The sequence below is a fragment of the Mesoplodon densirostris genome, chromosome 1 (assembly GCF_025265405.1).
Source record: "Mesoplodon densirostris isolate mMesDen1 chromosome 1, mMesDen1 primary haplotype, whole genome shotgun sequence".
NCBI lineage: Eukaryota > Metazoa > Chordata > Mammalia > Artiodactyla > Ziphiidae > Mesoplodon > Mesoplodon densirostris.
Window position 1 is genome coordinate 191,365,127 of NC_082661.1, and position 27,618 is coordinate 191,392,744.

Consider the following 27,618-nt stretch of genomic DNA (forward strand, 5'->3'; position numbering starts at 1 on the left):
CCGTCCGAGCAAGGCGGGTCTCCATCTCTGACCTGCGCAGGTCTCCCCCTGGGGTTGGGGAGCGCCATGCTTGTGCACTCCCTGATGGGAAGACATAGCTGCACCTTCTCAGGATGTATTCCTGCAGGAATGAGAACCGTCTTCCTGCATTTTGCTGCTCAGTTTCCATGAGCTGTTCCAGCTCTGAGTCATCGCCTCAGCACTGCCATTGCATTTTTACTTCTCCCCTAAATGGGGACTTTCCCTCAGTCTGGTGGGTTTTCACTCACCAGCCCTGAACAGCAGGTGGCCAGTGCAACGCTGATCCACACATTTGCAGCTGGAGGCCTCTTTAAGAAATTATCTGACTCATTTGGGTCAAATAATAGTTTCCAAGGAGACTTAGAAGAGAGGAAGTGTGATATTAACCTAACCTACATACCAAGTATTTTTTTTTCTTCTGAAATTTCTTGACAGCTGTTGCATAACCTCTTTAAGTGGCATTTAGAACTCTGGGCCCCAGAATGATTGTTGACACTGTTGACTATAAACCCAAATGTCTGTTGTTAAAAAAATAATCATTTGGATAGGGTCTGCTTCCTTCAGAAAATTGGAAGTGGGATGCATTTTTGTATCGATATGTAAACATATGGAAGGGGATGTGCTGTTTCTCTAAACCCATGATTATTTTTAGTACTTTGAGGATTAGGCAAGCTTTTCTGCCATCAATGCAAGACTTCAAGAATGTCCCAGTTTGTTTATGTAGGCTTCGGACATGTCAGCATTCCTGCATCATTATCTGCCTGGGACCAGGCTAGCTAGAAGGAGGCAGGAAGAGAGATCTGGTAAGGTTTCCTGTTTTGTTTAATAGCACGATTAACTCTTCGTGGTCTAAGGGCCTCCTTGTTTTGCTGTCTGTACTCTTCAGTAAAGGAAAGAGGTCTGGAGAAGAAGGGAAACCAAATTTGCTGTAGTGCTGGAAATAAAAGAACTTGTTGGCCTCACGTTTGGGATGTGGGAGATAGAATGTTAATGGCATATTACAAACTATAATGATAATCAGTCCTGAAAAAGCATGGATAATTGAAATCCACTGAGAGAATCCTCAAACTCACCAAATCTTTATCAGAGTTATAAAATGGTAATGGAATGGACTGTTTGGTCTTCAAATTCTGTCTTAATTACACTTTCTGGTAGATGTAGTTGAAGGATAAGGAAAATTAACTTTGGCTAATAGATAGCAAGATGGTAGGTATCTGGTCATGTATGAAATGGAAAGTCAGCAGTCCCTGAACAATGGCATTGGCTATTTTGCAGTTGGGTAGCTTGGGTGGATAGAAAACATTGCATAAAATATTTTTTCCCCATCAGTTTTAGGGTCAACCTCTGTCAATTTTTTGTGTTTTTTAATGGCTGGAGATTTATGGGGGAAAAAAATAAGTGGTAGATAAAAAGGAATATCCCATGCCTTAAAAAGAAATTATGTGAAAATGTAAGGACTTGATTTGATCTGCCCTACCCCCCCCCCTCCTTCCCCCACCCTGCCCTTTCCTCTGCTTGATAGGGCTAAAATCCACAGAAGTTTGAATTGGCAGAGCAGAATATAAATAGGTATCCTTGCTGTAAGAATGGAAACTAGCAAAAGGCAAAATAGGGATGAAGTTTCCTTATATTTATGACTTTGAGTGTAGATAACATATGGACAGGAGTAGGAGAGAGGGCAGAGAGTTTGTTCAAAGGATGTGAAGGGGAGTACAAAGCCACTAGGCTGACTCATGCATCAGGAAGAAACTGTTTCATCAACATAATTAAATCTTGAACACAGGGCATAGTGATTATGGTAAATTGTTCTCCTGAAATACATTTATTTGTTTTTAATGATATAGAGGGTAAAATGGATGGGATTTTGTGCTTGGTTATGTGTAGGAGGTAGGAGAGGAGGTCTCTGGGTTGAGCCCCGGGGTTCTGACACAGCCAGTGGTCTGGATGCAGGTGCAATTTGCTGACCTGAGGAATACGGGGGAGTGTGGGTTTGGGGACAAGATGAAGAGTTTGATTTGGGACATATTTAGAAGAGCAAGTGGAAATATCTGGTAAGCAGTTGGATGGATTGGTCTGAAACTTGGGTGAAAGATCTGGTTAAGTGAAACGCAAGAGTAAATGTGATTTTCCAAGGAAACCACATACAGGGAGAAGAAGGAGATTGAAAAGATTGGCCCAAACTCCTTAACAGGGGATGGCAGACGAAGCCCGAGGTATAGAGGAGAACAAAAGATGTCTTGGGATATACCAAATCCAGGGCAGAAAGCATGCCTCACTGGAAAAGGAGAGGTGCTATGCCTCCCATAATCTTGGAGGATCAGAATCAAAACCAAATGCAAACTGTTGCTGGGAATGTAAATTGATAACAGCCACTGTGGAGAACAATATGGAGGTTCCTTAAAAAACTAAAATAGAATTACTATACGACCTAGCAATCCCACTCCTGGGCATATATACCCTGAGAAAACCATAATTCAAAAAGTCACGTACCACAATGTTCATTGTAGCTCTATTTACAATAGCCAGGACATGGAAGCAACCTAAGTGTCCATCGACAGATGAATGGATAGAGAAGATGTGGCACATATATACAATGGAATATTACACAGTCATAAAAAGAAATGAAATTGAGTTGTTTGTAGTGAGGTGGTTGGACCTCGAGTCTGTCATACAGAGTGAAGTAAGTCAGAAGGAGAAAAACAAATACTGTATGCTAACACATATATATGGAAGCTAAAAAAAAATGGTTATGAAGAACCTAGGGGCAGGACAGGAATAATGACGCGGATGTAGAGAATGGACTTGAGGACACGGGGAGGGGGAAGGGTAAGCTGGGACGAAGTGAGAGAGCGGCATGGACATATATACACTACCAGATGTAAAATAGATGGCTAGTGGGAAGCAGCCGCAGAGCACAGGGAGATCAGCTCGGTGCTTTGTGACCACCTAGAGGGGTGGGATAGGGAGGGTGGAAAGGAGGGAGACGCAAGAGGGAGGAGATATGGGGATGTATGTATATGTATAGCTGATTCACTTTGTTATAAAGCAGAAACGAACACACCATTGTAAAACAATTATACTCCAATAAAGATGTTAAAAAAAAAAACCAAATGCAGAAAGGAAATGAATAGAAAGAAGCAGCATACTTGGGCCACTCTTGTGGGGAGGTGCTAAGAAGCTGCAAATCAGGAACTGGGGAGGCAGGAAGGAGCACCTGCTGTGAGCTGCTTTCCTGTCCTTGGGGCTAAGAGGGCGTAGGGGGACCTTGATTCCCCCAGTCACATGCCTTGGTATCAGGAGACCGAAAGATCAGGCCCTGGACTGGCAGGGCATGGGTGGGCCTCACTGGAGTGGCCTGGTCCACTGCCCTACAGGGCATGCATGAGTCAGTAGCAGAACAGTTACCATGGAAAGCGGGTCAGTGTAAAGTTCCTTTTTTTTTTTTCCCTGTCTTTTTGAAAAGTCAGGCTTGCTTTTCTCTTATTTGTTGTTTATTATATTACTATGAAATAGTTATATCTCACAGTTTTATGGGCTAATTCTTTACATATATTAGCTCACTTAATTTGTCACATTAGCTGTCTGATATAGGTAATATCTTTGTCCTTGATATTACCTATGAGGAAATTGAAACACAGAGAGGTTTAGTAACTTGCCCAAAGCCACACAGCTAGTAAGTTATGGATTTGGAGTTTGGTCTTAGGTGGTCTGGCTTGAGTCCATGCTTTTAACCCCCATTTTATGTAACTATCCTATCATAATAATGGCTATTGCTATTGTTATATAATTCCTGCCTATATTTTAAAATTGGAAAATGGAGGAGAATCTTATTACTTGCTCATCCTTTCTATTGGAATTCATTGGGATTTCTACTGTCATGTTTAGAATTTTATTTAGGCACATTCTACTTTTTCTTTAAACCTCTAGAGATTTCGTCTGCTCAGATTGAAGCAATGGATTATGATAAATCACCAAGGGAAAATATAAGAAAACTTTTTTCTGTTTTCAGTTTTGGTCATACATTTTTGTTTGTTTGTTTAATTTTGTTTTGTTTGTTTTTTCTTTTAGGGCATCTGCTGTCATCCTCATTATAAAAGATTTATAGTTCTCTTTCAGGGATTTCAGTTTAATTTATGGATCCGAGAGTTGACTGTTGAGAGGTTTTTATTTTTCTTAATGCCTAAACTGTTCCTCAGCAAGGTAGTAAGTTTGGGGAAGAATTAACCCATTTTATTCCCAATCAGCCCATGTCATTGCTGGTGATACTTACTTCTGAGAAGTCCCCTTGGAGACCTGGAAGAGTTCATGGCTTTTCCACAGTGACCTAATGTACTGTTTAATCCCTGGAGAACATATGGTTTATTGAATATGTCTTCCCAGTATGCTATTAGTGATTGTGTTTTTGGCCTGTTAATAGAGTCATGTGTAATTATTCAAAATAGATTTGAATTATGATTTGGTGAGAAGAGAGGGTTACAAAGTTTACCTTCAAATCATAAAATTTGAGAGTTGGGAAGAATCTTGATCATAATAGCCAGGCAGTTCAGTTTATAGATGAGCTTATGGCATGCGCAGGGCTTTATGAGAGTACGGAGAAGCCCTCGTCCCTGGGGGTTGGGGGCGCAGGAGCAGGGAGGGGCTGCCAGCAGGAGGAAGTGCCACATCCTGAAACTGCAGAGCAGTTTCATCTTGTGCATCGATGCCAATCAGCTGGGAGAGGCTGTCAAAATCACTTTATTGGGACAGATTTTGAGGCTCAGTTTTGGCCCAGGAGGAAAGAATGCCACAGTCTCTTAGCAATACCTTCGTGGGTGCCATGGGGGAAGTGACAGTGTGTCTCACGTATTTCCAGTTGCTGTTTTAAAGGCTGAATGTTAGCCAGGGGAATAATAGGAAGAAGACCATTCCAGGTTGAGGTGTGGGGGGATGGGATGGCTAGCATGAGGAAAGGCACAGAGGCAGGCGAGAGCTTGACATGTGGGACAGAAAGGGTGAGCCCCGGAAGGGGTTGGAGAGAGGGCCTGGGGTGATGTTCAGGGGCCAGATGGCTAAAGGCCTGGGCTGCCAAGGTAAGGAACTTGGGCCTTAGCTCTTAGGGAAGAAGGAACCACTGAAGACTTTCCTGGAGGATTGTACAAAGAGCTTTGAGACTAGCAACATGCTGATTGGAAAATGTGTCTTAAAAAACCTTCTTCTGGGGCTTCCCTGGTGGTGCAGTGGTTGAGAGTCCGCCTGCCGATGCAGGGGACACGGGTTTGTGCCCTGGTCCGGGAAGATCCCACATGCCATGGAGCGGCTGGGCCCGTGAGCCATGGCCGCTGGGCCTGCGCGTCCGTAGCCTGTGCTCCGCAACGGGAGAGGCCACAGCAGTGAGAGGCCCGTGTACCGCAAAAAAGGGAAAAAAAAAACCAAAAAAAAACCCTTCTTCTGCCCTAGCTATAAGCCGATCGTGGAATATATCGATGCCCAGTTTGAGGCCTACTTGCAAGAGGAATTGAAGATCAAACGTTCTCTCTTCAACTACCACGACACCAGGATCCACGCATGCCTCTACTTCATTGCCCCCACTGGACATTCGCTGAAGTCCCTGGACCTGGTCACCATGAAGAAGCTGGACAGTAAGGTACTCACTGCTGCTCTGGGTACTGTCCACTCTCCTGTAAGATCACTTTTATCCCGGGGCCCCAATTTACCTCTGCTTTCAGTGTAATTTGGTGTTTTGTTTTAAAGATTATGTTTTAGAGCAGTTTTAGGTTCACAGCAAAATTAAGAGGAAGGTGCAGAGATTTTCCACATGCTCGCTGCCCCGTGGCATGCATAGCCCCACTCCCACCCCATTGCCACCATTCCCATCAGATGGTGCATTTGTTACAACTGGAGAACCTACAGTGACACATCACTGTCACCTCAAGTCCATAATTTACATGAGGGTGCACTCTTGGTGTTATACATTCTGTGGGCTTAGACACATTTATAATGACATGTATTCATCACTGGAGTATCATACAGAGTAATTTCACTGCCCTAAAAGGCTTCTGTGCTCCACCTGTTTATCCCTCCCTACTTCCTAACCCGGTATTTGTTTTTTCTGGTTGATGGAACCATAGGGTTTTGAAAAAAAATGGTTCAAAGCCTCTCTGGATATTAGGACAAAACAAAACAAACAAAACCATGTAGCTTATTACAAAGTATTTTTAGTTCTTCAATTAGCACTAGTGTATGCTCTGTTGAGGGTTGGGGAATTATACAGTGGAGACACCTAAAGGGTCGTAGGAAGGGTTAAATTTAGGGAGCTTGAACTATAATTTCATGCTTTGTTTATTTTCTTAAAAACTTTCTTTTAAATCTCTCTTTGAAAGGTTTTTACAGGCTTGGCTTTAATTTGAAGTTTAACATGCAAAAAAAAAACTGTTTATTTTTTGTTTATCTATGTGATAAGGATGGTCCAACTTCTTAGATTTTAAAACTGAGCTGCACCCTGTGTTCAAAAGAAGTAGAGTCTCAGATCAAGTCTGACCCCTAATCTTTGCACATTTATAACCTTTCTCCTTCACAGCATTTGGAGGAAGGGACCGATGAGTTTGACAACATTTGATGATCTACTTTATGATTAATTTGATTTTCCATTTTGAAATAAATGGAAGACAATACATTCTGAAATAAAGAAGCAACAAGTGACACAAGGACACCCACACAATTGAGCTATAGTATTTCCTCTTAGATTCTAACCTCCTTTTTTTCTTTTTTCTTTTTTTTTTTTTTTTTTTTTTGCGGTATGCGGGCCTCTCACTGTTGTGGCCTCTCCCGTTGCGGAGCACAGGCTCCGGATGCGCAGGCCCAGCGGCCATGGCTCACGGGTCCAGCCGCTCCGCGGCATATGGGATCCTCCCAGACCGGGGCACGAACCCGTATCCCCTGCATCGGCAGGCGGACTCTCAACCACTGCGCCACCAGGGAGGCCCTCTAACCTCCTTTTTTTTTTTTTTGCGGTATGCGGGCCTCTCACTGTTGTGGCCTCCCCCGTTGCGGAGCACAGGCTCCGGACGCGCAGGCTCCGGACGCGCAGGCTCAGCGGCCATGGCTCACGGGCCCAGCCGCTCCGCGGCATATGGGATCCTCCCAGACCGGGGCACGAACCCGTATCCCCTGCATCGGCAGGCGGAATCTCAACCACTTGCGCCACCAGGGAGGCCCCTAACCTCCTTTTGAGTTCAATACAAAGTCTTATCTTTAGAGGGCTTTGTTGGGTGTTATTTTCTGTCCAAACAACACTGTTTAAAAGATGCTTTTGCTCCGGAGGGACATAATAGTGAGAGAATGCTGAGAAGATCAGCCTGTCCCCAAGGCCTCTGCCTGTACCAGCCCAAAAAGGGCCTGCGGGCTGACACCAAGCCAGGCACCCGGGGCCCCCAGCTTGCGAAGACGCACTGCTTTACAGAAACATATTCTGCCAGCCAGAAAGGAGTCCTGCAGCTAGAGCACTCTTGGGAGAATAAATGGAAACCCTTCCTCATCTCACTTGATTCAGCCTCAGTGAGCCATCGATGGTGGCTCACTGGGCGGGGAGGTCTGCTTCCTGGGCTGTCGGGGTCCTTGAGAGCAGGGCTGGGAAGCAGACAGAGGGAGGTGGCTTCCTCACTGAGGCTGAGCTTGCAGACCAGCCAGGGTGATATCCAACAACAGGATTATGCTTCCATTTAAAAAGGGAAAGAAAATAAGGCAAAACAAACAGCTAATCAAAACAAAACAATCACTACAGAGCTGGTTAAACTGCTTTCAAAGAACTATTATTGTAGAGCTGGAGTGCCAGGGAGTATCTGAAAACGGTGTTGTCAGAGGTTTGTTGATCCAAGTAAAGTGAAGAGTTAAGGCAAACATATGACAATGTCAGACAAGATTTCCAGGCACCTGCCACTGAGGAAGAAGAGATTTTAAATATAAATTTGCTTGGTTCTTCCATCTACTCTAATCAAATTGGCCAAGAAAATATGAACCTCTGCCATTTTGTCCATGTTGATATTGACCCAATACTAAGTGTGCACAAAAGTTAGCCAGTACAAACCATAGGGAGGGGTTTGTTCCCCACGTCCTGGTCCAGGCATTCCCCCACCCTCAGTGATGTCTGTCTCACTGAGGCAACTTGCTGCAGGAAGCCCATCCATGATAAGGTTAGGATTGGGTTGAGGAATAGGACAGAACAGATTTTTCCATCAACGGGTCATCTCACTCTGGTTTATCAGGGATTTTTGATTTGGCTCTTGGGATAAAAGGAGAAGCAAAGGAATGCAGATGTGACCCGGAAAACCCCCCTAAAGCCTCCCTCTTCTCTGGCTGGGACTGATCGCTTTCTCGCTGAGCCTGTTCCCTTTTCACCTGAGCTGGGTGAGGAGCATGGTCCCCGGGGTAACAACTTGTTGAAACCTCTGTACCAATCAGGGAGTGGAAGAAAGTTAATTGTAAAAAATCCATTTTAGGGCCTCCCTGGTGGCGCAAGTGGTTGAGAGTCCGCCTGCCGATGCAGGGGATACGGGTTCGTGCCCCGGTCTGGGAGGATCCCATATGCCGCGGAGCGGCTGGGCCCGTGAGCCATGGCCGCTGAGCCTGCGCGTCCGGAGCCTGTGCTCCGCAACGGGGGAGGCCACAACAGTGAGAGGCCCGCATACCGCAAAAAAAAAAAAAAAAAAAAATCCATTTTAAAGAATGTGTCCTGTGGACAGTGCTGGGGCAAGTTGGGAGCAGAGGGTCCCACCTCGGGCTCTGGGGCTTGCGCTTGAGGGTCCTTGGCTCTCATTCTGGGCTTTCTGCCATCGTTGTCAAAGTTCAGAGTTCTCACCTGGTCTTTGTATCTGATGCTCTGAAAGTGAGCCTTGTCTTTTGGCACCAGGTCTCATTCTGGCACAAAGAAGTAATGTGATAGAAGCTGATTTTCAAGAGAATTACTTGGTGTGGTTTTGAAAAATTTTAAAGTAGGTGAAGTCAATTTTGTTTTGGTTAATATTTAGGTTCTCTGCTTCCAGCAGTTCTCAAGTCATCAGAAGAAAGAAAGGATGCTCTCCTGCATAGAGCTGAATATTCCACTATTCTAACTAATGAAAATCTTGGTATTAGGCTGTTAGAAACATGCAAAAATCAAACTCCTGAAGTAGCTGGGAGGAGTCCAAAAGGAGTGGTGACTCAAAGAATAGGCTTCTTTGTTACCGTTCTTTGTCATAGAGTAACACTTCCTTTTACACCGTAAAGAAGAATGAGGTGGGGCCTCCCTGGTGGCGCAGTGGTTAAGAGTCCGCCTGCCGATGCAGGGGATACGGGTTCGTGCCCCGGTCTGGGAGGATCCCATATGCCATGGAGCGGCTGGGCCCGTGAGCCATGGCCGCTGGGCCTGCGCATCCGGAGCCTGTGCTCCGCAACGGGAGAGGCCACAACAGTGAGAGGCCCGCATACCGCAAAAAGGAAAAAAAAAAAAAGAAGAATGAGGTGGCATAGAAGAGGAAATTACGAGGGTGCTTTCTTTCAGTGCCAGATGGGAGCGAGTAAAAATGTTCAGAGATGGAACTAAAAGATTATTCCATATCTTCTTAATTTTGTATCTAGGTAAAAAGTCCAATATTTAGTATCATCTTTATTTCTAAGGGAAGTCTTACAATTTCTGCTTCCTTGTTTTCTATATTTTATTCATTTGTCTGTTTTTCTTACATTGGAATCGTATAACAATGGATGTGTTTGGTTTATAGGTGAACATCATTCCAATAATTGCAAAAGCTGACACCATTGCCAAGAACGAATTGCACAAATTCAAGAGTAAGATCATGAGTGAACTAGTCAGCAATGGAGTCCAGATATATCAGTTCCCCACAGACGAAGAAACGGTGGCAGAAATTAATGCAACGATGAGTGTAAGTCCTCAAGTAAGAAGGGACCAACCAGTGATTTTCCTGAAAGCTTTTCTTAGTAGCAGCATTGTGCAGTGGCTAGAACATTGGACTAGCATCTAACGTACTCAGTGGGGTCCAGCTCTGCCACTGTTTCAAGTCATTTCATCACCCTACTCCTCAGTTTGTCCATCTGTCAAATGGGAGAGTTAGACAAGATCTCAAATCTCCTTCCTGCTTTAACAGTTATGATTTCCACAGCAAATCTTGTGGGAAGGGAATGCCAGCCCAGCACCATTTCACACAAAGCAGCTTAGAGGAACTAGCACTCCGCTTGCTTCTGCCAGTGTCGGCAGAAATATGTCCACCTGCCTCTCTTTTGCTTCTGTGATTGGTTCCTGCCTTTTTCTCCTTTCTGCATTCCCCACCCTTTCCTGAATCATGAGGTAAACTGGCAGTGGAGGGTACAGTTTCCACATCACAGGGAGGAATGGTCAGGAGATAAATGATGAAAGCTTCAGCAATCTAAGTGTGCCCGTGATATAATGTCTCCTGAGGACACTCCGTCCTGCTAGTCGATACCCAAGTCTTTCCCACTGCTCCTGTGTGTCTCGTAGCCGTGGCTCACCTCTGTGTCACGTAACTGTACCCATCTTTCTTCAGTTGGGAATGCCCGACTTCTGTAGAAGCAGCAGCATTCTTCACACATAGTTGATGCCCACTGAGGGTTTTTGGAATTCTTAAAACTGAAGGTTAGCTTCAATGGAATGTAATTAGAAGCTGTTAAATAGCTTGGCCTTCCCTGAATACGTGCTCGAAATTGATTCAGAAGTGTGCTGGTGGCAGTGGAAGTCAGTCTAGACTTTTTAATTTGTGGTCCATTGAGGTATGTTCTACCTTCCTCAGATCTGATCATGACAAGTGTCTAATCAAGTCATTATTAAAGGCACTAAAGGTGCTCCTTTAATTAACGGTTTTATTGAGATATAATTGATATACTGTACGACACCCATTTAAAGCATACAATTCAGTGGTTTTTAGTGTATTCACAGAATTGTGCAACCATTGCCGCAATCAATTTTAGAACATTTTCATCACCCCAGAAGGAAACCGTATACCTTTTAGATGTCAGCCCTCTAACCATCCAGACACTGGCAACCACTAATCTACCTCCTTGTCTCTGTAGGTTTGCCTATTCTGGACATTTTATATAAAGAAAGTCATACTGAAGCTTATCTAGAGAATTAAATGACTTGGTTAAAGCCCTCCAGTTAAGAGCACCACTGGGATTTTGACCCAATCCACCTGGTCCCAGTCTTGTTGCTGTTTGCCTTCATAATTAGGAGATCAGACTAATTCCACAAAACTGCTTCTTCCTTCTTCCATTCAGCATACAGACTTTTCTAGATATGGCTATTATCATTTAAGGAGGAACTTTTCCCATAAATCACTCCCAACATGATTAGGACTTTGGAAGGGAATGTAACTTTCCCCTTCTCTGGGAAATTGTTGAATTTAAAATTTTAGGGGGCGTCCCTGGTAGCCCAGTGGTTAAGAATCCGCCTGCCAATGCAGGGGACACAGGTTTGAGCCCTGGTCCGGGAAGATCCCACATGCTACGGAGCAACTAGGCCACTGCACCACAACTACTGAGCCTGCGCTCTAGGACGTGACTACTGAGCCCGCGTGCCTAGAGCCCATGCTCCTCAATAAGAGAAGCTACCGCAACGAGAAGCGCACGCACTGCAGCAAAAAAGCAGCCCGTTCTCACTGCAACTATAGAAAGCCCGTGCATGGCAACGAAGGCCCAAAGCAGCCAAAAATAAATTAAAAAAAAAAAAGAATTTAAAAAATAAATAAAATTTAGGGATGTCATTGATGCAGAGATAGACCAGCTTGGCTCTGTCCTAGTCTGGTCACACTGAGTCATGTGACACCCTCTGGCTGTCGTGCTCCTGTGTCTAGGATAGTAGAGGGTCTGGAATCCTTGGAAGGCACGGGAGAGCAGATTCTTCCTGGGAAATGGCCATGAGGGCGTGCGAAAGGAAGGTAATCATAGGGGAGAGTGACTAGACTTACTCAAAAGGCAGAACCAAAACCAGAGGGCAAAAGAGCAGTGTGGGCTTTGGGCCCAGTGAAGTGCACGTTTAACTCTTGGTGCCTCCATCCCAAGTAGTTGGTGGACAACAGATTCTGTTTCAACTCACTCAGAAGAGATAGCATGGAGGGAATTCCTACACAGATTCCACCCCTAAAGTTCTCTGGTTCTGGTTACTGAGAACTTGGTGATAATAGTAGTGCCTGACATTTTGACATTTATGGAGCACTTATCACTATGCATCGGGCACTGCTCCAGGCTCCACATTTAATGTCCACAACAGTCCCATGGACCCAAGCGGAGGAGTGTACTTGGTTATAGCATCATTAAAAGCTCAGGCTGGGACGGCACGTGTTTATTCCGCTGTAGGACTGCAATTTGGGGTCAGTGGGATTCAGGAAGTGACATGAATGAGTACCATCCAATTTTTCCCTGTATATCCCTTCCTGTCCTTTCAAGTAATTTTGCATGACCATGAAACTAAATTTGTGTTAATTTTCTTGGAAAGAAAATACCCATGAATCTTTGCTCTTTTTCTCTCTTTACCAGATTCACAGAACTGATATTCCCAAATTCATTGTGCTCTTTATCAAGGAATTTTCTTATAGGGTCTTCCTTGCAGGCAGTTCCTGGTGATGAAATCCCATATGATATGTGGAAAGCAGATTTCATTGGCGGTTGCTTTCGTCACTCAGATCGAGTGGAGGGGTCAGTTCCCTGGGTCGTCACAGCAGAACGTGGGCTGGAAGGGTCCTATTACCCCTCAGCTCCAGGGAACCACATTTCAGTTCCAGATGCCGAAAAAGAGAACGTGCTTTCTTGCCTTCCTACAGAGTGTGAGATGAACTAGAAAATATAAATATCTGGAGCACCAGACCAAATACCAGTTGGGCGGCCTGGGCTGAGGATTTTGCCAAGCTCTGGGAGAGGCTCTGGCTTTAAAACACTCTTGTCTGTCTCCGTGTATCTGTAGTGGAAGAGCACCGGGTCAGGGAGCCCTAAGTCATAATTCTCAGAGCAGCCATTTCAGATGTTATTCTCACTTGCTAATAGGAGAAAGATAGAATTACTGTTTTCTCCCCGGAATGTAGCCATAGTTACCAAATAAACCAACGTGGCACAGCCAGTTGTCTTGAATAGTATCTCTGCTCAAGGTAAGTCGGGGTGCAAGGCTTGAGCCAATAATTTGAGCTAAAGTATATTTGACTTGAATTTTGTGCAATGATCAACTGTCTAAAGCAGTGCTGTTCGGTAGAAATATAAGCCACACAAGTAATTTAAATTTTCCAGTAGCCACATTTTTAAAAAGTAAAAAGAAACATAAAGTTAATTTTGAGAACTTATTTAACCCAGTATATCAAAAATATCATTTCAACATGTAACCAATATAAAAATTATTAATGAGATGTTTCCATAGCAGGGCTTTGAAGTCCTCTGTGTGTGTGTGTGTATTCTTTTTTTTTGTCGTACCACATGACTTGTGGGATCTTAGTTCCCCAACCAGGAATTTAATCCAGTCGCTGGCAGTGAAAGTGTCGAGTTCTAACCACTGGACTGCCAGGGAATTCCCCCAATGTATAGTTTATAATTACATACATCCCAACTTGGACGCATACCTAACTTACTGCTAACATATTTAAAAGTTTTTCAATATGAAGTAAGTACCAAAAAGACAATTTTCCTTCATGTTTGCATCTACGTTAACAAAACTGGTTCTTCTTTTTTTTTTTTTAAGAAGATCTGAGTTTGAAGCAAAGTGAAATGCAGTCCTACCAAAACAATAAAGTGATAATTAATGGAAAAATATTTCACACTGCTTCCCTTTAAATGTAAATTAATTAAAAGTAAATAAAATTTAAATTTTCTTCATTTTACAAGCCTCATTTCAAGTGCTCAATAACCACATAGACCAGTGGCTAGTGTCAGGCAGTGGACATCCCACGCTTACCATATAATCGCAAAGACTCCTAGTTTCCCCCTGAGTCCAGCTCATGTCAGCTACTTGGTATCTGGTTGAAGGGGGTTCGGATACACGAAGCCCAACCCCACTGAACTGTTGAGCCCCTCGCTCTTCTGTCCTCCCTCGCCCATTTCTCCTGCCCCGAGCAGAGGCCTGTGGGGGGAGGGGGCGTGTGGAAGCGGAGGAGAGCATGTGTTTGCAGCACGGGGAGGGTAACCGCTCTCTGTCCTTGTGTTGCTGGCAGGTCCACCTCCCTTTCGCAGTGGTCGGCAGCACCGAGGAGGTGAAGATCGGCAACAAGATGGCAAAGGCCAGGCAGTACCCCTGGGGTGTGGTGCAGGGTACGTGCACATCGCGGGGAAGGGGTTCCTCACGTGTCACCCCCAGGGTGGCTGTCCCCGATGGGTTTGGGCAGGTCCTTGACGTGGGCAGGTGGAAGGGGGCGGCAGGGTTTTACACCTGGCAGTCGTGGAGGCCAGAAAGAAGCGGGGAGGCTGGGAAGCAATGGAGAGAAGTGGCTGCAGCCCTACAGTGCCTATGAGGCAGCCCCCCAAGAATGCTGGGTTGTGCGGGGAATTTCGTATAAATTCCTGCTGGAAGAGAGATCTTCCCTGGGAGTTTGAATGAGTTCTTTATCAGCAAAGAATAAGAAAGCTGCAAAAAGCTTGCGAACAAGAGGATACTTGTTTCTCCATTATCTCTGGAAAAATTGTCTTCTTTTTTTTTTTTTAGAAATTGTCTTCTCAGTAAATATCTGAGAACAAGTGACCTATAATTGTAGGACATGACCACAATCTCTAACCTGAAGACATTTCCTATGTCACTTGGATGGGCAAGGTCTCAGATTCTATTACCAACCCTTGTGTGTTCTGAAGGAGGGATGTCCAGTGCTATGGATTAAGTAGAGTGGCTGCAGAAAGTTCCCTCATCGGCTTACGATACCTCAGTCCTCCGTTTCCTTTGTTCTGAGTAAAGGCAATAAATCTGTGAGACATGAGAAAGCACAGTACCTTTGAGATATGTAGGAAAATTATGGTTTTTATCAGTCTTCCCAAATTCTCTACAATAGAAAAACTTGCTTCATAGTGTTGTTGATAAAATTACAGGAGATGATACATAAAAACTGCCTTGTGGGCTTCCCTGGTGGCGCAGTGGTTGAGAGTCCGCCTGCCGATGCAGGGGACACGGGTTCGTGCCCCGGTCTGGGAAGATCCCACATGCCGCGGAGCGGGTGGGCCCGTGAGCCATGGCCGCTGAGCCTGCGCGTCCGGAGCCTGTGCCCCACGATGGGAGAGGCCACAACAGTGAGAGGCCCGCGTACCGCAAAAAAACCACAAAAACCCCCCCCAAAACTGCCTTGTACAGGTCCTGACAGCACGGAGGGGCAGAAATCGGCCGGGCTTTGGAGCCAGAGGTGCTGGGGTCTGAATATAGACTGTGCTGCCTCTGGGAGGTCAGCCTGCTCATCAAAGCCACGCTCTGCGCCTGGGAATCCTGCTACGCAGAACTGCTGCCAAGAGCCAAGACAGTATTGGCAAAGCTCCTCCCACGGTGCCCTGCCCTCAGCAGCCACCCTCATCATCAGCAATCATGGTCTCTGCTGTCAGAAATCCTGTCTTTGTAGGGGTGTAAGGAGGATCCAGTGAAGGATCTTCGGGTGACCTTGAGGCCTCAGAGATTTCAGGGGCAACGGTAACTACGTCTTAGAAAGATCACTTGAGATTTTAGTGCCATCGCTGCTGAGAGCCCTCCCCGCTTTCTTCCCCATCTCCTGCAGTTGAGAATGAAAACCACTGTGATTTTGTGAAACTCCGGGAGATGCTGATCCGTGTGAACATGGAAGATTTGCGAGAACAGACTCACACCCGCCATTATGAGCTGTATCGGCGCTGTAAGCTCGAAGAGATGGGGTTCAAGGACACCGACCCTGACAGCAAGCCCTTCAGGTATGTGGGCACCTGGCAGCCAGGCCCCCCAGGCAGCGGTGTGAGTGGCGTGCTGGCGCATCACAGAAATGCTTGTTGGATTGAGAGGTGGGTGGTGGAGGGACCTGGCGGGGGCAGATTAATAGCACGGATTGCCAGGCATTGCGATAACCGCTTTATTTGTATCATCTAGAGTACCCGATGCAGCTGATGTCATTATTGCATCCCCATTTTACAGATGAGGAAACGAAGGCACTGCAAGTGTAAACAGCCTGCCCAAGTAGGAAGTGACAGGTGTGAGTTTTGAACCTCTGTTCTTAACAGTTATACTCACAGAGGCACAGAACCTGGTCCAGGCATTTACAAAGGTGTGGATGCTCACTACAGTTTGTCCCATTCATTTTTGCCAAATAGGTTTAACTTACCATGTCTCCTACTTTTTGACGTGCTCTTACTAGGTTCCAGTGAACCAGTACAATTCTAACAACACGAATGAGTAGTAAAGGAAATAACTTACAGAACATTTGCTGCGTATTTTCCCACACTGCTGATGGATGGAGAGGAAGAGGCAAAACGTGAAGGGGAGAATATCGAAGTTCATGTAGAATTAGGGGCCCCGCAAAGGCCAGGCCCTGTTAGAGCCCAGTGGTGGGGAAGGGTCGGCAGGGGCAGAGTGCCGGGGCCACTCCAGGCTTGGTGAACGGTCAGAGGAAGGTTTGCCGCCACCTGGTACAGGAGAGGATTGCTCTGTGCATACTGAACCCATACGGCTTCTTCACGGGGATCTGAGTTGAGGTGATGTGAGGTGTGTCTGTGCTTGGCGCCTGTACTGATCGGGGGCCACGGTTCCTTGGAGAAGACTGTTCTCCTCTTTTGTGGCTGGCCTGGACTCCCACTCAAATGCTCAGGAGCTGGCTGGCCGCGGTGCCTGAGGCAGCCTGTGTGCAGAGCCAGTGGACTCCCTCTGCTGGATCTGAGCTGCCATTGCAGTGGCAGGGAGGTTATTTTCTTGGAATCTCTTTAGTTTGGTGAAGTCTGGACTGGTCTCCCAGTGGAGTGCTCCTGTGGAATGTATTTGGTGAGAACAAATGGAGACCCCAGACAGAGGGCTTCTAACCAAAACGTTAGCTTCTAGCTAAGTTTGCATCATTTAGTCCTGCTCTAGGGGCTTGTAAAATTGGCCCTCTTCATTCACATGAAGTGTGCTTTCCGAGGCGGGGTAGAGGATGATGCCCTTCTGTGTACACAAGTTTAGGGGATTGAACCTTGAAATGCATTGACCAAAAAATAGCCCCTACACAATCAAGCCTACTCTCTGGTTATTAAGCCTGAGGAAAGTGGTTTTTGTGTGGCAGAGACTATCTTTATTTTTTCATAGAGGTTTTTTTTTCTTCTTCACCCATGCATAGAGATGAAACAAAAGGAACCACAGTAAAAATGGAACCCATGTGCCCTCCACCCTCATTCAAACCCAGGCGGTGTTGAAGGGTGAAGGGGCAGCAGTGTGGGTTCAAGTCTTGACTCTGCTACTCCCCAACTCCTTAACCTGCCTGCGCCTCAGGCTCTTCACCTGTAAGAAGAGGAACTGGGCTAGATAAGGGGACAGTGAGATCTCGTAGGGGGACTTTTTCCAGAATGTGCCACAGAGGAAATGCTCTAGGCTCTGTGGACCATGCAGTCTCTGTCCCAGTGAGTCAACCCCACCCTTGTACTGTGAAAGCAGCCAGAGACCCTAACATAAAAGAACAGGAGTGGCCGTGTTCCAATAAACATGTATTTACAAAAACAGGCAGGGCCAGATTTTTCCCTCAGGCTGTAATTTGCCAGCCCCTGGCCTAGATCATCTCTTGGAGTCCTGAGCTGCCTGCAGAAGTTAGAATGCATGTGACTGTTTCTTAAGTCTGTTAGAGGTAATTTACCTCCCCAAATTTTAAGAACCATTCAGCACAGCTGTGTTTTTTTCAGCTCTGGAACTTGGAGTCTGTGATGCAGGCCCCTTCACTGACCTTCCACCATCTCGACCAACTGGGGTTCCTGGTTCCCAGGAACCAGGGCTCGTGAGGATTTCCTGCTGCTGCCTGTGTCTCTGCGTTTGAGTTACAATTTCTCCTGCAAGGCCAGGGTAGCTGCCGCCAGGAGGAGGTTGCTGGGTGGGTCTAGCAGGTCCTGCAAGGCCTGGCAGAGCTGGATCCAGCTCACTGCTATGGCCTCCCCGTCCCCAGGGGCTTCAGGACCTGTGGTGGACGTCGCTGAGGCCTGACTTGTAGAGAACGTGCTTTATTCACACGTATCCCCCTCCCCATCTGGTTCCTTTTCTACTGGCCTGAGGGTTCCTTTTTGAGGATGAAAAGGAGGGAAATATATTTTATATAAAATATATTTTGTATATGTAAATATTTTATATATAAATATATTTTATATATATATATATATATATGTATATATATAAAACCAAGGCCTTTACTCTTTTCCCTGTATAAGAAAATAAGAAACAGAGAAAAGTAGACCTTCTAAAAATAAACACCTTCTATCATCTCAGTTCCTGGGAACCCTGGAAATAGTTTCTCCTCTTAGAAACCCACTCAATCAACCTCCAGTGGCCCTGTTGGTGCGGGCAGGATCATTTGGAACATGAAAGTTGGCTTTGAATCACATGTCTTGGCAGATAGCAAGGTGAAATAAACTTGGTTTTCCTCTCCTTGGAAACCACTGCTTTACAAAGGGCCCAGCCTCTCCCTTGGAGGAGTTTCCAGCCTCCCCAGCACTTCCTGTGAGCCTGACACTGAGAGTGCAGGAGGGGACACAGTTAAGGAAAAGCAAAGGCCACAGTTAATTTAAGGGATTTCCCAGAATTACACCTTCAAAGTCATCATGCCTGGATGCTCATAGAAGACTTTTTTCCCCTGTGAATTTAGGGTGAGCTTGGAGGAGTATCAGTGAAGGACTCAAGGCTTTTATATTCTCAAAGTAGAGGATCCCTTCACGGGTGTACAGTGAAGTCCACCCTCCCCTCTGGGCACCCTGTGTCCACCACTTGCCCTCTGGGTGCCACTTGTGTTTATACCACGTGTTTATAAAGCAAAGAGTGGCCTCGAAAGCCGAGGCCCATAAGTGGGAGCTCCCCTGAATAGATGACACCGTGTGAAACCAAAGCAGAAGCTGGGCAGGCCACATTTAAGCCTTGGAAGTACGTCCCGGGCACAAAAGCTGAATCTGTCCCTGGTGCTTTCCTTCAACCGGCCTGCGTTCAGCGTTGTGCCTCTCTTGTCTTGCGGTAGAATCTCTGTCACTACACGTGTACATGTCCAGGCGTCAACCTGCTTTGTCTTGTGCCGCATCTTTCCCACCTGCTGCTCTGCAGCCCCAGAGCTCATGCCTCACCCCAGCCAGAGCACCCATGCATTCCCTGGACCCAGGTCCCCCAGACCCTGGCCCCTTTCTGGCTGGCATTGGAGGGAGGTGGGGGCGGGGATGTCACACAGGAGCGGGGATGGGTCTTGTCCCTGCTGCTTGTCTCCTGAGATGCCACCGCCCTCTTCCTAACACTCCATCCTCACCTCAAAACACTACCGTCTCCTTGACTCTACCTGTCAGGTCACAAGTGCTCCTTTACTGCCCCTCTCTCAAGAAATCACAAAGTTTTCAGGCCCACGAGACCATGCATTTTTAGGAGCATGGAGGGCTCACTTCCCCAGCCTTGGGAGGTGGGGCTCCCACCTGAGCTAGGTGGCCCAGCTGAAAGTCCCAGCTCTGTCACTTCTTCACTGTGTGACCTGCACAGGTTACTAAGCCCCTCTGTGTCCGAGTTTCTCCATGTATAAAATGGGAGGTGATAATAATAGCTACCTCACCGCGTTGTTGTAAGGATAACACATGTGCGTGTGTAAGTTCCTCCGTAAACCCCGGTGGCGAGTGGTGCTCTGGCCTGCCCCCCGCTGGGTGGTCCAGGAGACGTAACAGGGAGACAAGTGTGCTACGTGAATTACCGGAGTGCACGATGAACTGGAGTGTCAGTGCTCGTTCTCCCTTCCCTTGACCTCCATGAGCAAAGCCTGCCTCTCCCAAAAGCTGTTAGAAGAGAATGAGAAGATAAAAGCCTCAGTTTCAAACCAGCCCAAACCCTCATGAAAAAATTGTTCACTTCTCACTTGGAAAAGGGTGTTAATAACTACAATTAAAAATTAAGTTGGGGGCTTCCCTGGTGGCGCAGTGGTTGAGAGCTCGCCTGCCGATGCAGGGGACACGGGTTCGTGCCCCGGTCCGGGAAGATCCCACATGCCGCGGAGCGGCTGGGCCCGTGAGCCATGGCCGCTGAGCCTGTGCGTCCGGAGCCTGTGCTCCGCAACGGGAGAGGCCACAACGGTGAGAGGCCCGCGTACCGCAAAAAAAAAAAAAAAAAAAAAAAAAAAATTAAGTTGGAAGAGCTAGATATTGCAAAAGATATCATCACTTTAGGTATCTGAGAGGGTACTATAGATGCAGTTCCTTCTGGACTGGTTTTCACTGGCTGGAAGCATAGGGGAGGAGGGTGTCTGGTGTCTCTCATTCACATGTGGATTTCTGCAGGTGCCCGGGGAGTAGGATCTGTGACTGCATTGCTAAGAAACCTACTGCAGGTGACTCCTTGGAGTGGGGGGTTTATGATTTCTTTCTCATACATTGCTTATGCTTTCCAGTGTCAGAGTTGCAAAGCTGGTTCCTGTCCCCAGATGCAGCCATCTAATAAGCAGCATGTGTTGAGGCCATCTGGCTGGTGGCAACATCGCTCCCTAACCTTTCTCTGGAACATGCGCTTTCCAGCTTTGGGCTGCAACCTTCACTATCAAATGTGTTCTACGTCGTGATCCAATATACACATCGTGAAGTGACACCTACTCTTAGAGTTTGCACTGCATTTCTGGTTTCTTCTATCCTGTTCTCTAAACTTTTTCTTTTAACATACTGGTTAAAACCCTTGATTGGGTCATGACCCATAGTTTGAAAATGGATCTCCAGGAACTGGAGCCTAAGCTAGGTTGTGGTTGGGACTGGATCAGGTCGAGTCATGCTGAGAGGTCTCAGAATTCCAGTAGCATTACCCAAAGGACCTTCTCTCTGTGGGTCACTTAACAGAAGTTTTCACAATTAAACAAATTTGGCTCTAAGTGAATCAACTTAAACAGGTTTTTTTTTTTTTTTTTTTTTTTAATTGAGGGACATTTCAGAGCACTTAAGACAAGCAGTGGTTGGCAGACTAGTTACATCAAGTCACCTGGAAGCATTTTAAAAATACAGATTACTTTTGCCTTCGCCTGACATCCTGAGTCAGCATCTCCAGGAGTGGAGTTAGGAAACTGTGCTCAGAAAAGTCCAGTAAAACATGCCCAGGCGACCCTGACGTGCTGCAGGGCTTGGGAGCCCCCGTGCGCTGTGGCTCTCCTAAAGGGAGGTCACACATTGCATTTTCCTTTTGTTCTTTTGCCTTGGGAACCCCACTTTTGAAGATTTCTTGAAACTAGCGATCTCTGGAACACACTTTGGGTCATGTTTCTTGGTAGTGTTTCTATACTAGGTGTTCCACTGCTTGTTAAGAAAGAAGAGGAAGATGGATTCATTATCTTAAAATGAACAAAAACTGGGTTCCCCCAAAATTTCATAGCAGGGACAAGTCATCCTCTGCCTTTGGCCATTCTGACACAAATGATAGTGATAAAGAGTTTATTAGAAGCGAACAAGCAAAATCAAACTCATGAATTATTTTATAGTTTCATTATCCATGCATTTCTCTCTCTCTGTGGCTATATAGCTTAAATTTCAAGTCCAAATATTGCTATTAATATTAGGCAACACTAATGTCGGCCAAACTTGCTTTTGTCTCCTAAGATAACGTGAAAGCCAAATATACCTCCAGAAACTCCAAACTCGTGATTGTCCATTACCCAGGCAGTGTTGACACTCTTGAGGGCAGGAGAACTGATTGTTCAGCAACCAGTAAGAGCATTGATTATAGAAGTAAAAACAGTCCTAATTAATGCATTTTGTAAGTATGCTGCTCTTATAAACGTATGTCCACATGCACACGCCCCTCCACCACCTGAATGTTCTTTTTCTCCTTCTACATGGACAAGTGTGAATGCTGGGGTGGCTCTGCATGGAGCCTGGGCTCATCCACAGGCGCTCTTCATTTTGGAATCAGCACTTTGGATGAATTTGGTCCCTAGGTAAAAGTGGATAATCCTGCTGCAGACTTGTGTAACTGTAACAACCCTTGTTCTAGGGAGACTGCAAGGGAGAGAGAGAGATAGCAATTACCGGCAAATGTATCTCTGTTTGTGTAGGTGTGGGTGTGGGTGTCTGGTTTTTTTTCTAGTTGTGTTACCAAAGGTGATTTTTCTGTAAATATATCTCTTCTGACTTGGAGGTAAAACTGCGTAATGGCCTTTGCTTTAAAATATTGGGCCCCAAGTTCTGTAGACAAGTCAGGGGCAGGATAAGGTTTAAAATAAAAATCAAACTCCTCCCTGCTCTGTTTACAATTGGTAATACCACTTGAAGAGCCGCAATTTTCTGTAACACCTTTAGATACACTATTGTCTCTTTAGATGGTTCACTGAGTCTGTTTTCTAAACTGGGGGCTGGAGGGAGACGCGTGCGGGGGTAACATTTATTAAGCACCGATGTGACCTCAAATGCTTCACTCACTCTGCCCACATTTACCTCCCGAAATCATGGGCCCCGGAAGGCATTGTATTCAGAGAACATTGAGGCTGAGAGGCCGTGCCCTTCCCAAGATCAGTCAGTAAATTGCTGTGAACCCAAAACCAACCCTGGTGGGTCTGTCTGGCTCCAGTGCCGATGCATTTCTCTCTCTACACCCCCTCCGTCTTCTAAAATTCTAAATCACGTCTTCAGTATCTACGTGGTACTGAACTGGGAGATACTGGCCAGCCCAGGCTTCCCCCATGTGAATGTATGTAGCATACAGCTTGGCCAGTAAGAGACATCCCATTAGTGCTACACTGTACTTATTGCCTCATCTCTGGTTCCTGATGTGCTTGTCTTTCTGATCGCCACATAACTAAAAAGGAGATGGTGCCATTTTGTGTGTCCTTGAACCTGGTGAGTTGGCAGCCTTATTTATTTTGAGGAAGTGGCTGGGTAGGAATTGTCTGGACTGAAATTTCTTATCATGCAACTCCATGACACTGTCCTTGGTTTGTGGCTTTTGAATAGTCTTCAGGAGACATACGAAGCAAAAAGGAATGAATTTCTGGGAGAACTTCAGAAGAAAGAAGAAGAAATGAGACAGATGTTTGTCATGAGAGTGAAGGAGAAAGAAGCTGAACTTAAAGAGGCAGAGAAAGAGGTAAGCCATCTGTCCTTGCTTCCGGGGGAGACACAGACGAGACAGGCCTTCGTGCTGCTCTAAGCACTTGCTACATATGTTCTATCACACGAGGGGCTACTAACCTGGTACGAAGAGTAGGGCAGCCAGTCTTATCCCCATTTCACAGATGGTAACACTGAGTGTCGTAAAGCTTAAGTTATTTATGCAGTCACATACCTAGTTAGTAGCAAAGCCAAGACTAAAGCTAGAACTTAGGTTTCCAGACCTGATCCCACATTCCTTGTAACTCCATATTTCATCGATTTACAAGTGATGAAACCTAAGATTTGCAATTCTGGGAACATTATTGTCTCAGTCTACCAGTCGACTCAGTGAACTAAACGGTGGAGGGCCCTTCGCCCCTGTCTGATGGGGGACGGGCTCCGTCCGCCGTGTCTGTGCTCTGGCTTCCCTCTGGGACGCACACCCCTGGCTCCAGTGTCCTGCTGACTCTAGTTCCCCACGCCGAGCCCAGGGTAGCTGCATCCTAGAGGTTCCCATGGACTCCTTTTTTATTTCCAAAGAAGTGTTTATTGATTATTTGAGTTTTATTTTGAGAAGTTTCTTGAAACACAAAGTATAGGTTTTGGTACGGAACAAAGTTGTTTCTAATAATTAAGCACACAGACACACAATTAAATTATCACTTTAAAATATTTTAAGCACAGAAAATCTGCCTAAAACTGCACAGATGAATGTATATTTCATTATAATGTACCCATTATTTAAGTTAAACCAAGAACTTGATTTAGTTGCCATTAGATTAATGAAGTGTGGAAACTTTTAAGGTCACTTGATTAAATGTAAATGCATCCTTTTTACTTACATTTGTTTCTTATATGTAGTACCCTAAATACACAGCTAAACGTGTGCATAGAATATTATAAAATGAAATAACAGTGAATATTTTCAGATGTACAGATTATTTCACATTATGATGAGTAGTAATTTGATCTCATTTTAAGTAATATTTTCATTATAATAAGATACAGTTTTAGCAGAGTTCAGAATTAAAAAGTCAGTTCTCTTCAGATTTTAAAATGACCCAATTAATTCTTTAGCTGATAGAGCTCAATGAATATTACTCATTTTACCCTGTTAAAAGATAAACTGAGGAACTTCCCTGGTGGTCCAGTGGTTAAAAATCCACGCTTCCACTGCAAGGGGGCATGAGTTCGATCCCTGATCAGGGAACTAAGATCCCACGTGCTGTGCAGCGTGGCCAAAAATTAAAAAAAAAAAAAAAAAAAGATAAACTGAGGCACATTAAAATTTGTAAGAGTTTATCTGAGCAAACATCAATTGGAATCAGGCCCCATGGATTTCTGCTGTAACAGTCACCCCAATGAGAGAGAGCAAGAAATAGGTTTGCCTTAGATAATAAGAAAGTTAGAGGTTATTTAAATAGCTAAGTACTCACCCTAGTTTTGCTGCAGAGAAAGGAAAGTTGAGCCTTATTTGCTGTTGGCTTTAAGTATCAAGTTGAATGCTAGGTAAAAATTCTAGAATTATCTAAATAGTAAGGATTTTCCCCTCCCTCCCTCCCAGTTTTTTTTAAAAATATAAATTTATTTATTTATTTATTTTTGGCTGCGTTGGGTCTTTGTTGTTGTGTGCGGGCTTTCTCTAGTTGTGGCTAGCAGGGGCTACTCTTCGTTGCAGTGCGTGGGCTTCTCCTTGCGGTGGCTTCTTTTGTTGCAGAGCACAGGCTCAGTAGTTGTGGCTCACGGGCTCTAGGCGCGCGGGCTCAGTAGTTGTGGCGCACGGGCTCTAGAGCACAGGCCCAGTAATTGTGGTGCATGGGCTTAGTTGCTCCGCGGCATGTGGGATCTTTCCGGACCAGGGCTCGAACCTGTGTCCCCTGCATTGGCAGGTGGATTCTTAACCACTGCGCCACCAGGGAAGCCCCCTTCCAGTTTTTGTTTCTGCATTTTGTGATAATTTTCTAAATTCAGTTTGTCAGGGGCCAGAAATTTCTCCACATACTCTTCTTATTTGAATAGTATGGAGACATATATCTGTAGTCACTATGTAAGTCTCTAAGTAAATATAGATTATACTTTTCAAAAAAGGACCAGAACTTTTCTTACCACTAGGGTGAGTTTCTTATGAGGAGCATGGATAATTTTTATTTTCTTCTTTATGCTTTTTACAATGAACACGTATTTTATTATCAGAAAAAGTGCACAGAGATTCCCCTTAGTGCTAAGGGGTCCAAGTTTCAACAGTGTGTAGTGCTCCAAGGGATGCTTTTCACCACCTCGGCCTGGCTCAGCACCAGACGGTAGCTCACTTGTGTAACTAAAACACGGGCAGTGGCACACACACGTTCTGCTTCTGAATGGATCCAGGTAGCCTTACGCCAGTAAGCGTCCCGTTCCCTCCACCAAGCTTGTCTTCCTCCTCTTCTCTCCAGCTCCACGAGAAGTTCGACCTCCTAAAGCGGACACACCAAGAAGAGAAGAAGAAAGTGGAAGACAAGAAGAAGGAACTGGAGGAGGAGGTGAACAATTTCCAGAAGAAGAAGGCGGCAGCTCAGTTGCTACAGTCCCAGGCCCAGCAGTCTGGGGCCCAGCAAACCAAGAAAGACAAGGATAAGAAAAAGTAAGCGGGTGTCACCCCCATGCAGCGGGGCCCTCTAACAATTTATTCCTCTTGCATGTCTCTACTTTTCCCATTTACAGACTGGAAACTGGTCTATTACCAGAAAGATAAAAGCAAGAATTTTCTCTACAGTGCAGGGGAGACGACAAAGGTTTTTAAAGTATTTCTAAAGGGTACACAGACACTAATTTATAAAACTTGACCACACGATCAAGCAATCAGGACTGGAGTAACCTGTCATCTCCAGTAGTATCTTCTGCACCTACACTAGGACTCTTGAGAAGACAGTGCATTTCTCTTCACTACTCTCTGGAGACAATCCTCATGGCTCTTGATAAAGAGCATCCTAAAATTATGATTGTTAGAATTATTTTTCTATTCTCTGTTGTAAGGCTTAAGAAGTCAGTCATTGAAAGTCTTGTTCCCAAAATGAAAGATTTGGAAGAACTACTAGGGGCCACTAGTTTTCCCTCTAAATTCCACAAGATGATGAATCGTTTTATCGTGAAAATGGGATCAAAATGCCCGTTAAGACACCTCCACCAATTCTCAAGACACACCTGTACCCGCACAAAATTTTTTTTAAATATGGCCTTGATTTAATGTGCCAAAGGGTCAGATTCTGCTTTTGAGTTGTCACTTCCTATGATACTCCAATAGCAGGGGCCTGAATCCAGTGGGCGATTTGGGCCTTCCTTGAAATTCTGCTGTGATTTGAAGCTTTACATCAAATCACCTGAAAGACTAGAGGGTGCCATTTTATGACAATTACTATTGGTTTGACAGTAAGCACAGTGGTCAATAAGATACCTTTGAAGAAAACCTTAGTGGTAGCTGGGTGGTGAGCCCATGGATGCCACCCTGCTTTGTCTGTTTAAGGTGTGGTCCTCTGAGGGCAGTCTTCAGGATTCCTGCTCTTCATCCTTAGATGCTAAGGTTCTAGGGCAAAGGCTGACGACTAAGTAAACAATAAAAACGTTGGTACTGGAGTAGGCAGAGAATTACATTCTTAGACGTATATGGCAGATAGGATTGAGCCTGCACAGCAGTCGAGTCCTATCCCGGGGGAGTGAGCTCGATAGTGGTGTTCACTTAATCGGAGTGAACGTGCAGACTTGTCCCTGAGGAATCTTGTTACGTTTCCTGTGGTAGAAACCAAAATGCACTGCTACAGTGACGTACAGAGAAAGTTTGAAATTCTGCTTTGCAAACCTTGACTTGCCAAGCTCTGAGCCAGCAGGAAATGTATGAAGAGAGCAGGGGAGCCAGCAGACTTTCTAAGCAATAGAAAGGAGTTGGTGTAGGTGAGCTGTGATTTGAATGGGGTTGGTACAGACCCACGTGGTCAAAGGACTCCAGGGGCCGAAAATGTAGTTATGCTGGATTAATTTCGAGAGTAACAACTGCCTAGATTATAATCCAGTTCAAGAAAGCACTTTGTAGCTACACATGTTGGGAGAGTATCGGCCACTAATGGTGACGTTCCCCATGCAGATTCAGAGATTAGTGACTCTTCCAGGGAAGACAAAACGCAAGCCATTTGGCATCATTCCTTGTTGATCCAAACTAACCCAGGATAAAAACAGGTTGTGTGTGTGTGTGTGTGTGTGTGTGTGTACACATCTATAGGCATGAATGAAACAGGAAAAAGCTGCTGACTCACGGTTTAGGAAACCCAAAGTCGAGTTTTTCTTACCCCGAAGCACTAAAGTGCATAAAGGTACATGTTTTAGAACTTAAAATGTTTATAGAAGACCAGCAATGTTCCAAGGATG

General features: G+C 45.4%; 1 protein-coding gene across 4 annotated transcripts in view; it reads left to right on the plus strand.

Moving 5' to 3' along the window:
* SEPTIN11 (septin 11) overlaps positions 1-27,618 on the plus strand; it is an 89,733-nt gene that overhangs the window by 54,785 nt on the left and 7,330 nt on the right. For all 4 annotated transcript variants that reach the window (XM_060113576.1, XM_060113567.1, XM_060113558.1 and 1 more), the window contains exons 4-9: positions 5,458-5,644; positions 9,753-9,914; positions 14,193-14,289; positions 15,726-15,894; positions 23,086-23,218; positions 25,656-25,843. In XM_060113576.1, coding sequence (XP_059969559.1) covers positions 5,458-5,644; positions 9,753-9,914; positions 14,193-14,289; positions 15,726-15,894; positions 23,086-23,218; positions 25,656-25,843 — 936 coding nt within the window. The remainder of the gene's footprint in view (positions 1-5,457; positions 5,645-9,752; positions 9,915-14,192; positions 14,290-15,725; positions 15,895-23,085; positions 23,219-25,655; positions 25,844-27,618) is intronic.